This window comes from Podarcis liolepis, assembly GCF_965112155.1.
Source record: "Podarcis liolepis genome assembly, chromosome: 6".
NCBI classification, from domain to species: Eukaryota; Metazoa; Chordata; class Lepidosauria; order Squamata; family Lacertidae; genus Podarcis; species Podarcis liolepis.
The window spans coordinates 48424295-48439338 of NC_139559.1; the positions used below are offsets into that span (position 1 = coordinate 48424295).

A 15044-nucleotide genomic window follows, 5' to 3' on the forward strand; every position below is an offset into this window, starting at 1 on the left:
GCAGAGCTTTTAAAGGGAAAGACATCATATCCAGGTGAATGCCCAGCAACCCTACTCTTTTCCACCTTCATGGTCTGTGGATTTCAACTGAAAGAGTTTTACCTGATTGGGCAGGAAAAACCTGAACAACCCCAACCCTGGCAGTTTTTCCCTCTGTCTCTTTTTGCAGCGCACACATGATACGCCACAAACCACGTCCCAAAGCATCCCTCTTAGCTACGTTTAATTCTGGTGAAAGCTTACTGAAGATCCATGGCCGGGGCTTGCCTCCGTGTTCGGGCCCAGACTGAGAACGCCGAAGTCAATATTCATCATGGTGGTGGAAAATGGGGGGAAAAGAGACAGGCAGGTGCATATTCATAAAACATGTTTTATTTTCACCTATGTCTATGCTGGAGAGTACAGACTTCTCAACAGAAATGCAGCCCAGCTACTCTTTGGGATTGTTGTCTCTGCCTGGAACAGATAAGCATGTATGCATCCTCTGCAGGTTGGAATAACATTTTGCTTGACCTGCAAACCACAGAATGGGGGAGTGAGAGATGGGGCCATGCTGTACTACAAGCATTGGGCAATCTTTCTTGGTGGTGTGAGGGGAGCTTTCTTTGCTGTGCTGTATGGATTCAGAAAAGTGCAGTAAAACAGTGGGAAGCCTGCCTTTGTTTTGCATACGTAAATACATGCATCCCTAATCTTGTTCTTGCCTTGCCCTCCCTCCATTATTTTTTTTTAAAGGGGTGGGGATTTCCAGTAATCTCCTAAGAAACCATCTGCTGCCAGCCATTCTGTCTAGGCCCCAGACTCGCCCTTCATCTCCCTTCCCAAGCATGTTTGCAGCTGCACTGCACATTTGTCATGCTCACGCATTGCCTAAGGCACCAGGAATGGTGAGCACATACAAAGGTTCCTTTAAAAAAAAGGATTGTGCTGTGTGCAGCTCGACTTCTTCCCACTGTGCTGACACTCTACATTTGACCTTATCAGTAGGGCAGACAGATTCAGGGCAGATTCACGTTTGACCACTGCAGATCTGACAGCGCAGCTTTCGTCCCCGAAGTCTCATTCAACTAAAACCCCTCAAGATGCTTATGTGGAATGTTGGTAGCTGACCCAGGCGTGGGAGCAGGAGCCGACAGCAAATGAAACCAGTGGTGGCGATTTGCATATCTTGGTTTAAATAGATGAACCTTCTAAAATAGCCTAACATTCAGGAGCCTTAGAAACCCACAAAGATGGCAATCATTAATGAGCAAGCCAGAAGGTCAAACTAAATGGGAGAAAGCTTATTTGTTTTCTGCTTGTCTGAAGGAGCGCACTGCATATTATGGCAGTGGGGGGGAATTCACTCACATTCTCTCTCTTTAAACAGCTAGGAAGAGGAATCAAGGGATTCTTTTCAGTTAGGATTGAGCACTTTATGCTGTTTAACAAAAGTAAATACCAGGCCCAGTGCATGATCCTAAGGAGGACTTCAGTACTCACAACCATAGCGGAGCTATTTCTAGCTGTGTTCCTTATTCTTACCTCCACTAAATATATATACTCCTTTGGATGCCCTATCCAGAAGATATTTCTCTCCTGGCAGCTTAGTGTGGACTCAGAGCATATTTAGATTCTCAGCAGGGACCCTGTGGCACGTTGCACACAGACAGCAGGCACAAGCAGCTGGTTTGCTGAGAGGCGAGTGGTTCTGGCACCCTGTGGAGAGCAGCCAGAGCCTCCCTTTCAGCAACCAGCCTAGAGCTTACAACAGGGAAACTATGTGGGTGGCATCCACTCGTGACTGTGCCAGTTTCGAGGGAATAAAAAGGTTGCCTTAGTGATGAGGCGTAGCAACATCCACCTATAGGACAGGAGCAAAAAGAGCTCCTTTCTTCACTGCTTTGACCAAGAGGGTGCAAGGAGTGACCTGAGCGGTCACAAAATAGGATGGGGGTCCTGCCACTCTTAAGACTTTGGCCCCCAACCCAGTCCCTGATGGGCACCAGAAGAGGGCAGCTATGAAATCAAAGGCTGAGAAAAGCTCAGAACTAGTTTGACTAGGATTCAGCACCTTGCCATGCCAGGGTTAGGGTCATGGTGCAGGAATACCACCAAGCCAGAGCTAAGCGCAGGAGAGATGGGAGGGAGGTTTGGATCCAGGGCTCCGGGGTGGAAGTCTTACATCTGCACTAGACCGTTGATGGGCTTTGAAACAAGTAGTCAATGGTCCAACCGGCAGCTCTCCTCTCTCATGCTTACCTACTGCCAGTGAGATCAGGTAATGTTTGGGTTGGTCCCAGTGGCTTTCTTGCACCGGGCCTTTCAGAAATATCTCCTCCCAATGGTGCTAGCGCTGGGTTTCGGGAATGGGCTACGCTTGGATAAGATTGTCCCTGCTGCCTATTTTGACTGTTGTCACACAGCCCCCCAGATGGAGAATGCAAGGCACACAGCAGATACTGCTCCGTCTGCTCCCTCTTCCCATTGCGCATGTGCTCTGAGTGGGCAGGAGAACAGGCAGTGACAGCAAGGGGGAAGAGTGGTAGGGCCAGAAGGCTCAGAAGGAAGAAATGGTGTGGACCTCAGCAAGTTCCCAACAATGTCAGCTCCTGACAACCAATACTTGCAAGGTTTCCTTCTGCACATTTCCCTGTGATCAAGCTAAAAAACACAACACACCCCAATGAATCCTTGTTCATAGCCCAGTATGAGCTGTTCATGTCACACGTGGTGGTGCCTAAAACTCTGGGCTCCTTGCCTCACACTGCCAAGGGTATTTCCACACGAAGAAGTAAATTTGCCAGGATCAAGCTCAGTGATATGGGGATATCCCAGAGTCCTCTGTTCTGCTTCCTCTTTGGTGGACCAAGGGATCCTGGGAAAGCATCACAGGGGATTACTCTATTGATGAGTATGGGTATTTATGGCTCTTCAAAGAGGAACAGGAGTGAAAAAGGTTTGCTGAAGCAGATTGTCCATGCAATGACAATCCTACTAGTCCATGTCCCTTTTCCCTAGAAAGGTTCTGGAGGTTAGTCCTGCTACTTGCACAACTTAAGCACCAAGCTTTTCTAGCATAACATTAGAGGCTAGGAGGTGTTCTGAACAGGGGTTTAAAAGTGTGGGTACCCACACATGCTAATTCGTACTTGCACACATGTGCATACTGAAACATAGGCTGCTTCCATCCTCGCTTCAACTCATGTTAGCATTCTGTTCACCCATCTCCAGTAGACAAGAACTGGGCATTGGGCGGCTGCTTAAGAGAACATAGGCTTGCATGCAAAAAATCCCAGGTCCAATACCTGGCATCTTTCATTAGCAGATATCAGATACCAGGTTTGGGGGAAACCTTTGTCTGTGTCCTTGGGAGAATCCCTGCTGGCCAAAGTGGATAATACTTGGCTAGTTGGACAGATGGTCTTATCCAGCATGAGGCAACTTTGTATGTCCCCTCCCCTCCCCATTAAATGTGATAGATACATGCTGTGCGCATGAGAGAGTTGACTCTGGTGCATCTGCACTATGTATCTGTGGCCCTTTGGCCATATGCTGATTGAGGGCTGTAGGGATTCAGGCTGCAAACCCTTCTCCCTCCATCCCATCTATAAGAGCTTGCAGATGGGGAAGGCAGATAGCTTTCTGCTATGAGTGCAATCTGTGAATTTTTTTCATTATCTGCAGCATGGATCTTTCCAGCCCAAGAAGCAAAGGGGTTAAGCAGCAGTGAAGTCAACAGGTAGCCAAAAGGAGCTCTCACGTTCCCTGAATGCCCCCCCCCCGAAATATAAGAGCTTCACAGCTATTAAATGTCCTAGCATGAATAAATATGTCGCCTATACTGTTACAGTACAAGGTCATCAATTTTTTTGTATTTACATCAACAGCCCTAGTTGATATGTTTCCTCATCCAGCAAACATGCACAGGGAAAACTCTGTCCTGTCTTTTGCTTACTCTAAAATAGTTCTGATTTTGCTCCCCGTGTCTGGAAATTTCAGAAAACAGATTGACAGAAGAGATCTGTCAAGGGACGAAGGGGGTCAGAACATGGCAAACTACCACGGTTACAGATGAGCTAGAGAATTCAACCACAGATTTATAAAAATCAGCTGTCTTATTGCTAAACTTCCCTGCTTTCACCATCCTCGCATTTCATTCATCTCATTCTCATTCATTCATCTCAGCCTCTCCTTTTTCTCCCTCTTCTGGCTTGCAGGCACCTCACTTGGACTGCTGCTTCAATTAGAGGACTTCTCCTTCCCAATAACATGCCAGAGAAAGCAAGAAGCCCCAGAGCGAGTCAGTTAAGATGGGAGATTTGCCTCTGACAGCTGACTTCCATCTTCACTTTGGGCTCTGGTTGTTCTTGGGCGTCTCCCTAAGTGACTGATTGCAATGAGCCTCAGGGCTGTGAGCAGGGTTCATATGGCTATAGCACAGAGCTGTGCTCTTCAGGACTTATCGCTGCTTTGGACCCATTCACAAATTTGTGCAATACATTCTTATGGCTTATAGTGTCGCCCCTGCACGCCAGCCCTGAACTCTCCCCTTTCATTTCCCACTTCAGCCAACAGATAAACTGATGGAGCCTGAATGCAGATCAAAGGGAAACCTTTGCAAGGGGACCATCTCAAGGGCCTTCCCCCATCCTTGGCAACCCCACATGGCTTTTCAAATCCACCCATTTCCAATGGAGCATTCTGAGTTGGACAGAGCAGGTGGGGTTCAGCCTTCTCTGTTAGATCCCTTGAGAATAGGTGCAGGGTTAAGTCCCCTGCTTTGCACAGGGACCTTCTCACTGCAATTGCTTCACCTCCAGTGACGTCATGCCAGCTGCCCCACAAAGAGCACAGTCAGTGCAATTCCAGATATTTAATACAGAGACTTATCTTGTCTTTCTCCCTCTTCTCTGCTGCTTCTACACCCCACTGCCTGAGTCACATACAGTGGTGTCACAGGGCGAGGCTCAAAGGCAGCACATGAACATTTCAGGAAGGCCTCTCTTTGGGTGGAAACGCTCCTAAACATGGCTGTTGACGGGAGCTGAGCAGCACCTTCATTTCAGCTGCTTTCCCCATCAAGCACCTGGGGGTTGTCGACCGCTTGGTCTCCTAAAACAGGGTGAAGAGGCTGCCCAATGGCTTTGGGATTTCCAAGATCTAGATAGCCTCCCACAGTCTCCAAATTTGCCAAAGTTTTGCAAAGATGGAGAGCTGCGCTCTGGACCCCCAGCTTGACCCATTGGGTGGCCACAGTAATGGGAATCTGCCAAGCAGGCTGCGGAGAGGGGAAAGCAGGAGATCTGGGACATGCCACGCCATGTTCTTGCTTCTGCTGCGTCTTGGAGCAAGCAGGATGGGTTTTGGATGAGTGGGGATGTGGAATCCCACCTTGCCAGCTCCCAAGGCTGTTGGTTCCCTTCTTGCATTTTGGTGCCACGAAGGTTAAAAGGTTTGGGTTTAGCTCCTTTTATGTTTTAACAAGAGCTTCCTAGTGAAGAAAGACTGTGTAACTAATCTCTCCTCACTACTATGTTTCTTTAAAAATTCAGTTTTTATCTCTGCCATAGTCCCACCAAAAGAAAAAAAAAAGGAAAAAGGGAGAGCAGAGGATTCCAAAACAGGTCTGCCTGCTTACTAGAAAAATTATTTGAATTATGTCCTGAAAAAGCCTGGTAATGGTGGGAACCTCCGTTTCTGTAAAAATAAATAAATAAATAAATAAATAAGTGTTTGTAGCAAGAGTTTATATATATATATAGATATAGATATATAAAAAAAATATTATTGAGCCATTTTAAAAAAGTCAACTTCCCCCACCCCACTCCCACAATACCGTGGCTAATTGGGGTTACTGCCATCTCTGGAGCTACTGTGGAGATGAATGTGATTTAATTTGCATGAAGGTGAACAAAAACCTTGGTTTCTAGGCCCACTTTGTAACATCCGATGGAGCAGGCTGCCACCTACGGAAGCTTATGCCACCCTAATATTGTTAAGTCTCTGAAGGTGACACTGCCATTTCTGCTGCAGCGGATGAGCCGGGGCTGCTCTTCTGGTATTCATACCTGCACAGAGACTTGGGAGGAAAGTCCCACCCAGGAAAAGTAAGCAAAAGCGACAGCAGGATGCAGGAAAACCTAGTGACGTCTGCTGGACCCTTTTGCCTGTGGCTGAGATGCTCACAAAGGTTCCCATGAGGGCGATCTGAAAAACCATGTCATTCCAAAGAAACAGAGGGCTGAGGAAAGACTGTGCTTGGGAGATCAAGGTTTTCGACACTGGACTGTGGGCTCAACAGGAGGAAAGTAACAAAGCAACGCCATTACATACTGTGGCAGGTCGGAGAACGGTACCAGAGAATATTGTTATGCCTTAAGGGATGTGGCTGCATCTTCCATCTTGTTTCCCAGTGCCAGAACGATCACAGCAGCCCCACTAATTCAGCCCCTGCCTTATCCCTGCTGGATCCTCTCCCGCCTTCGCCCTGCGAGGCCCCCACAATGGGTGTGTCGGAGAAGACGGAACTGACCGAGTCCGCATCCGACATCTTCCGCTCTGCCTTCTGGGACCCTTTCGCCGCCTGCTTGGGGGAGCTGTTGGCTTTGCATTTGCCATTCTGGCCTTGCGCGTTGCCAGGCGCCATGTGCCGGTTCAGCCCTTCCTTGCCCCCGCCGGTGTTGTGGTTGGGCGTGGTGCTGAGCACCGAGGAGTTGATGCTGTCCTCGCGCTGGCTGGCCTGCTTCTCGCCGTTGCGGCAGCAGCAGCGGCAGGGGGTCAGGTAAAGGTAGATGAGCACGAGGATGACGCTCAGGATGCAGCCCACCAGCGTGGTGTAGGCGGTGTTGAGGGTGTCCGGGGTCCCGTGCAAGGAGTAGTTGTGGACCGTGACGTGCACATAGAGGGTCTCGTTGAACCCCTGGCTGACCGCATAGCAGGTATAGGGACCCATGTCCTCCACGCTGATGTTTTTGATCTGAAGGCTCCCGTTGGTCAGCATGGTCATGGAGCTGTTGTCGCCCTCCTGGGGGACACGCTCGTAGCGGGGGGTCAGCCACTCTCTGATCACCACCCCTCGCTGCCTCGTGTCGCAGTTGATGATCACCTCTTCCCCGCGATGGACCTCCAGCACTTGCTCCTTGAACTCGCTGCAGTTCAAGCCCCCTGGGACAGGGTCACTGAGGCTGGAGATTTTGATGCTTCTGCGGTCTTTCTCGAGGAAGCACTTGAGCTCCTCCTTGAAGTCCGTGGCGGAGCTCAGCTGCCGCTTCTGCCAGTGGGTGAAGAGGTCGTAGAGCGGGCACTGGCAGGTGAGGGGGTTGCCGTGGACGTAGAGGCCGTTCTTCACCCAGGCCGGGAGCTTGTTCACCTCGTCCACGGAAATATCCTTGATCTTGTTGCAAGAGAGGTCGAGCAAGGCCAGCTCCGGGAAGCCCCCCTCGTCCTTCTTCAGCAGCTCATGGGGGAAGCGGCTGATGGCGTTATGGCTCAGGTACAACTTCTGGAGCTTGGTCATCTCTTCAAAAGCCGTCCGGTCAATCTTGGAGATCTTGTTGCTGTAGAGCAGCAGCACCTCCAGCTTCACCAGGTGGCTGAAGTGGTTCTCCCCCAGCTCCTGGATGTTATTGGACGAGAGGTCCAGGTACTTGAGGTGAGGGACATTGGTGAAGGCCTCCGTGGAGATGAAGGAAAGGCCGTTGTGGCTGAGGAACAGGGAGTGCAGGTGGCGAAGCGGGGAAGGCGCCCACTCCGCCCGCAGGCGCGTCAGCTGGTTGTAGCTGAAGTCCAGGGCAGCCGCGTAGGAGGGAAGGGGATGGGGGAAGACACTCAGGTTGGCCTTGGAGCAGCTGATGATGTTGCTGGCGCAGACGCATTTGCTGGGGCAGTGTGCCGTCGAGCCCCCTTTCCGGGCAAGGGCCAAGCTCAGCAGGAGCGCCAGCAGCCAAGGAGCGCCCCTGCAAGGTTGCGCCAGGCGACGTCGGGGCACCGAGGCATCCTGACCCCACATCGTCAGGCTCAGCCAGGGAAGGTCACGTCCCTGTCACAGAGAAGCAGGCGGGCGGGAACCATCAGGGGGAGAGCAGGGTCCGACCCTGGCGGCGGCGGCTGCGAGCGCGTGCTGACCGGGACGATAGGAGGCGGCGCGCCCGCGGGGCTCATCCCCGGAGCCGCGCCTGCGGGATCCACCTGCTGCGGAAGGCGAAGGCCGAGCTGGCGGCGCCCGCTCCCTCCAGCCCTGCTGCGGAGCCGCCGAGCCCGCCTGGCGCTTTCCCGCCGGCTCCTCCCCTGCTCAGCATGTCCGCCGCGGAGCCCTGCAGGCGGCCACGCGGTGTTGCATTGCACCAAGCGCACAGCCTCCCCGAGCAGCAGCGCCAACCAACCAGCCGGCCGGCCACTCACTTGTTCGCCGGCCCACGAGCTCCTCTCGGCTGCTTCTTCCCCGGGCGCTCAGCCCATCTCGGCTCGCGGGGGCCTCTCCTGCCCGACGAGGGCGCGATCGGGTCGGAAGGCGAAGCAGCCGCTGCTCTGGACGGAACCCGCGCAGCTCCGCCGCCGCCGCCAAGTGGCGAGGAGGGGGTTGCCCAGCCGGGCGTAGTGCTGCGCTTCCCGCTGGAAGTGCCCAGGGGGGCTTTTCCCGGTGCTGGATGGCGAGGAAGGCGGAGCCTCAGGCTTCCGGTGCGGGGAGAATCGGCAGTGAAGTGGAAAGCCCGACGAACAGGAGCACCAGCTCAGCCAGGCTGCTGGAGTGCAAGGAGGGAGGGAGGGAGGCTGGCTGGCTGCGCGCGCGCGTCTGTGCGCGCGTCCAATGAGAGCCTGCGATGCTCCTCCTGTACACCAGCTCCTGGCACGCTCACACCCACCCACAGCCTGTCAGCAAAGGAGGCTTGGCCCCGCGAGACACTGTTAGTGGAGAAGGTTGCTGCCCCCTGCTACACGCACACCCCCCTCTCTATAGCAACGTGCAAGGAGCTGTGTGTTTTGGGGGGGGGTGCCGGTGATGTGCACCCTAGATCTGCGAGGGGAGGCCAGTTGGAAAAGTACCCCCTGGCTCTTCCGCCGGGTCCTCTCCGCCTTCGTTGCTGGCCCCGAGGTCCGCTTGGAAACCTCTCCTTGGCTGGCGCTGGAGAGATGACGAGCGAGAGCAGCCAGCGCTCCCCTCGCCAAGGCCGCGTCTGCGCGCTAGAGGAAAGGATGCTGCTGCTGCTTCCTCCTCCAGAAAAGAAAGCCGCTGCAGAGTCGTTTGAATCATGCGATGATATTGTTTTGAGAAACATGATATTTATTGAGAGTGGACGGCGGGGGGAAATGCAGAAATGGGGAAGCGCACCTCCAGTCCGGCTTAGATGCTGCCTCTGGAAGCGCGAGTTCGAAGGGTTGGAGGCGAGCCACCCAACCAAGGAAGTGGGGCAGAAACCTCCGGCAGGAGATCTAGCTACTGATGCTGCAGGAGGAGCGCAGGAAGCCTGCGCTGCGACAGGCTGCGTTAACGTGGAATTACTAGGGTGGAATCTACACACACATAAAAACCGTTTTGAAAATGCTTGTTTTTAAAGCGTTTTTAAAAATACATTAAATTTTCCATAAGGCTCACTATCACCATCTAAATAAAAAAAATCCTTCCAGTAGCACCTTAAAGACCAACTAAGTTAGTTCTTGGTATGAGCTTTCGTGTGCATGCACACGAAAGCTCATACCAAGAACTAACTTAGTTGGTCTTTAAGGTGCTACTGGAAGGATTTTTTTTATTTTGACTATGGCAGACCAACACGGCTACCTATCTGTAACTATCTGTAACTATCACCATCTAGTGCCACATTTTATATTGCACTTAAGGTAAAGGGACCCCTAAGTCCAGTCCACAAGGACTCTGGGGTTGCGGTGTTCATCTCACTTTACTGGCTGAGGGAGCCGGTGTTTGTCCGCAGACAGCTTCCCGGTCATGTGGCCAGCATGACTAAGCCACTTCTGGCGAACCAGAACAGTGCAATCTTGCTCCGGTTTGTGGGAAGAACCCAAGGTACAGTTATACCTTGGAAGTCAAATGCCTTGTGAGTCGAATGTTTTGGCTCCCGAACACCGCAAACCCAGAGGTGAGTGTTCCGGTTTGCGAATGTTCTTTGGAACCCGAACGTCCAACGCAGGTTCCGATTGGCTGCAGAAGCTTCCTGCAGGCATCCATGACACTTGAATAAAAAAAATGGGGGGGAGGTAAGCCCCGCTCTGCATAATTGATCACATGACATGGTGTACGCACACCATTTGAATGGCAATGTCCATCAACTTTGAGAGGGCCCAGCCCCTTCAAATATTTTTATGGGGCCGGGGCTGAATGGACCTTGGCCCCTAGTGGTTGCACTAGTATTCAATACAAGAGTTGCCCCAAGCAGTAAATCTGCTTTTAAGGGGGAATACTACCCCATCCAAACTGGGGGTTCACCTATTTCTAAATAATTTAAAACATACCTGGAATTTTCTTCCTAGATAACAGGCAAGCATAAGGATGAGGTGAGAGAAAGGGTTAAGGCTGTTTTTGCAAGTGATGCTTAAAGTGGATTTGCATGCCCCACATTTACAATTCAAATCTAAACCTTAACATTGGCTGTAATTTCTTCATTTCAAGCCACAATAGAAGGCGTATCTGTAGTTACATTCATCCCTTGCTGCTATCTTTGCCTTTCAGTCCTTCTGTTCTTTTTTTACATTGTCAGATCTCAGGCTGCCAGGTCTGTGGGCTACAGACCTGTCCTTTTTCTTTACCTTTTTGCTTAAACTGCAAAGCCCTGGGCACATAACACTATATAAGACAATAAGGGGAGCCGAGAGTGTGTGCATTCAATTTAAAATGGTGTTTGCCTACTTTTTATCCCTACTCAGCAAATCCAGGGTGTGTTGGGGGGGGGCGGTAGTTTTGAGACCAAAAGGTGTTGCAAGGCCTGCCTCTCACTTTGTGTCTTTTCAACATACATGTACAAAATGTGTCCCTTCGGACATGCAAAACAACAAACACAGAGCGACAACAAACACAACCACAAGTGTCATGTGTGATCCTCCTGCCTGTGGTGGAATTGCTTACAGTGGTGGCACACAGTGGTGTCGTACAGCGGTAAATGTGTGTACTCAAATGCAATGTGTAAACCATCCTTTAGCATCTCTTGAAAGCATCAGGATTTGTATAGCAGGAAGGAAGATATGTGTTATCTCACCGGGTGTTTTCACAAATAACTCTTGAGAATGCCTTTCTAGTCTGGAATGTGTCATGAAGGCTGAATATTGTTAAGAAGGTACAGAAGGGAGAAGTGAACTATTTTAAAATGGAATGCTCTTGTCAACCAGGCACCTTCATTTGATTTACAGATGCTGAAAATGCAAAAAACGAAACAAAAAAACTTACGCGCAGAGTGCGAAATGGCCTCCCTCTCATTACATCAAGACTTCCCATTCCAGCTCAGGAACTGACAGGTCTTCACCATAATAATTTTCGCTGCCACAGCTTCTGAACTGAATTTAATACAAGCACTAGTAGGCAAAGAGCAGGTGCCCTATCTTGTACCACATACGAAACCTTCATCAGCATTTATTATTCATCATGCATTTGTTAAAAGTAATTTATTGGCCACCTTTCCAGTTTGCCTAGAGCAGTGTACAAGAAAAAGGAAACAATTACAAAAAAATCTGCAAAGAACAAAATAAACCACACGGATAAAGCAAATATACCAGCCTGGTGATCTGGAGGTCAAATAGAAGTTGTTTTGCAAGCCCTATAAAAGGCGAATAGAGAAGGAGAGTGACAGACTTCATGGTGGATGCTAGGCTTGGTGCCAGACTTTAGTGCAGGGGTCGGCAACTTTTTCAGCAGGGGGCCGGTTCACTGTCCCTCAGACCTTGTGGGTGGCCGGACTATATTTTGAGGGGGGGGGAGGAACAAATTTATATGCCCCACAAATACCGGTAACCCAGAGATGCATTTTAAATAAAAGGACACATTCTACTCATGTAAAAACATGCTGATTCCCGGACCATCCATGGGCTGAATTTAGAAGGCGATTGGGCCGGATCCAGCCCCCAGGCCTTAGTTTGCCTACCCATGCTTTAGTGGCTATTGTCATGGTGTTACCAATGGGATCTTATCCAGCATGAAATATACTCAGAGTCGCAAAGTGATTTCATGCTCTTTATTCAGCTCATAGTGGTGAGGAGGAATGAATGAATGTCCCCTCACAGTATCTGCTTTATATACATTATTTACACAATGGGCTGCACATGATTGGCTAATCCCGGAATTCTACTGTAAGCCAATAAGGTTGTGGATTCACTTATCTCTGGAGCATGATTGGGTGGTTCCTGCCAACCAATCATACTGCTGCATTGTTCTAGGACCAATCAGACTGCTGCAATTTGGATCCTATTGTTCTAGGACCAATCAGACTGCTGCAGTTTGGATCCTATTCAACTCAGTACATAACACTGCACCAACTTGGGGCCCTGCCTGGTACTGCTGCCCTCAGAGCCCCAGGTGGTGTGGTGCGGCTGCTGCTGCTAGTCACCTCACTGTCTCCTCCCCACAGATGTGTTTTCCTTCTGGGGTTTTACTATGGAAGTGGCACTGGTGCTTGACTCTGCCTATAATTGGAGGCTGCCAGAGCCTCCAGTATACAATGTCTGGTGTCAATATTGTGTGTTGTTTCTTAGAAAATCTTTTTAAAAAAATAAAATCCTACACACTCTGTGGAAGGAGACATTTTAGGAAGCTCCTGTCATTGTCATGGGTGTGGCCAATCCTAGCTATATCTACTCAGAAGTAAATCCTACTGAATTCAGCGGGGCTTATGCCCAGGTTACTGGGATTAAGGCTGCAGCTAACATGGTCCTATCACCAGACATATGGTGGTTGGTCACTGTGAGAGCAGGATACTGGACTTAGATGGGCCATTGGCCTGATCCAGCAGGCTCTCCTTATGTTCTTATGATATTGTAATAATTACTCTCAGCATCTGTTACAAGGGTTTTTGCATGTACAGCATGTACAAATGCTTTGGGTTACAAAGGTTTCAGATTACAGACTCCACTAACCTGGAAGTAGTACTTCGGGTTAAGAACTTTACTTCAGGATGAGAACAGAAATTGTGCGGCAGCAGCAGGAGGCCCCATTAGCTAAAGTGGTACCTCAGGTTAAGAACAGTTTTAGCTTAAGAACGGACCTGCGGAACAAATTAGGTTCTTAACCAGAGGTACCACTGTATAGCTTCTCCCCCTTCTAAATAGGAAAATTATTAGCAGATTCTCAAAATCTTTGTGGTACTATCTCCAGTTGCACATTTAAATAATATATATATAAATCAATATTTCCATTATGGGAGATTGAGCAGAAGGTGGTGAGAGAACCATAGATTCCCAATCTCTGTAAAAGATGGGTATTTAAATTGCCATAGTCTAATGCCCCAGCTTGTCCTTCACACTGGGTGGTGATTATCTTCATTCTAATCACTCCAATGGACTCCCAAAAATATTTTAATAAGGAAGCACATCTGTTGACTGATGATTCCCTGTATGAAATCCTTGCTAATCTTTGCTGTCCCTTGTAGACTTTTGCAATGGAGTGTCTGACTGAGGAATTAAACAAGCTCACACCGTCCAACAGACAGCTGCTGGTGGTGCTCTGATGACCCACTGCTGGATAAATCTGCTAAACGGATAAATGTGCATATATGTGCGTGCCACCTACCGGTGCTGCTGTGCATACCATGAAATAATCTTCTTAAATGAAACACCCGGCAGAAAGATAATTGAAGTGGTTCCCCTGCACTAGAGGGCTGAAGACTGAATCGCATTAAGAGTAATTGCTAATGCCTGCCTGTGTGCGCATGCTGTGTCCTGGGAATTATTGACTGGAAGTCCCAAAAATCCAGTTCACTAGTAATCATCTGAACAAGCAACGTGAGTGGTTCTTACACAATAAGCCACACTTTTATGTGTGAACCACCCAGTAAACTTTTTATTAATAAGACATATAGAACTATTGTATGTAACGGCCTCAGCCCAGTGTACCTGAAGGAGAGTCTCAAGTTACAGGGAACCAGGCAGAGGGCCTTCTCAGTAGTGGCACCTGCCCTGTGGAATGCCTTCCCACCAGTTGCAAAGGAAATAAGCAACAATCTGACTTTTAGAAGACATCTGAAGGCAACTCCGTTTGGGGAAGTTTTTAATGTTTGATGTTTTATCACATTTTTTATATTCTGTTGGGAGCCGCCCAGAGTGGCTGGGGAAACCCAGCCAGATGGGTGGGGTATAAATAATAAATTGTTGTTGCTGCTGTTGTTAGCATTGCACAGACAGTAGGATATTAGACTCTTAATCTCAGGGTTGTGGATTCGAGTCCCATGTTGGGCAAAAGATTCCTGCATTGCACAGGGGTTGGACTAGGTGACACTCGTGGCCCCTTCCAATTCCCTTCTATGATTCTAGGTAAACAAATACCACTTTCTTGTACCCAAGACAATGATGGGATCACTAGGAGATCTTCTAGGAGCAGTTAGCGATATTACATAGAGCTTCAGGATATCAGGCTATTAGAGAGCTCCTGGCACTCATGATGGGGTAAAGAAGGACAACACAAACTGTGCTGGATGTTAAATTTCTATCAGAGCAGTGGAACCTTCACAGCAGCCGTGCAGTTACTCTGACCATACTAAAGTGCCATGCAGCATGCAGGCAGCTGTGAATGAACAGTGAATCTTCTGAGACCAGATGTTCAGAGCCTGAGAACAGACAGCAGGAGAATGAAGAGCACAGCTGCTCATTCACATAAAGTGATCCACATGATATTAGCAGACACTCTTGTCTGCTGAGCATCCCCTTATGTGCACCTGCAACTAAGCGCTGGTAATCTTTACCTTCCTTTACCTCTGCCTTTCTCTTCCTCTTTTCCCCTGGAAGTCGCTCTATTCCTTGGTTCTCTGTCCTCTTTTTAGCTGCAAATTTTCCTGAAGTTCTTTAGTCCAAAATGAGAGGGGAGGGAAGTAAGGCAGCAGAAATATGAGAAAGAGGTTTTGGTGAATGACGAA

At 49.4% G+C, this 15044-nt stretch overlaps 1 protein-coding gene across 1 annotated transcript; it reads right to left on the minus strand.

The window, feature by feature from the left end:
• Positions 1–350: 350 nt before the first annotated feature.
• Positions 351–9122, minus strand: AMIGO1 (adhesion molecule with Ig like domain 1). The gene has a single exon (XM_083510853.1). It carries the CDS (start codon positions 7988–7990, stop codon positions 6407–6409), a length of 1584 nt encoding a protein of 527 aa, XP_083366979.1. The 5' UTR covers positions 7991–9122; the 3' UTR covers positions 351–6406.
• Between the last annotated feature and the right edge of the window lie 5922 nt (positions 9123–15044).

What these genes read in the sequence shown, in the direction of transcription:
- AMIGO1 (XM_083510853.1), bottom strand. Translation starts at nt 7,990, where the DNA reads ATGTGGGGTCAGGATGCCTCGGTGCCCCGACGTCGCCTGGCGCAACCT.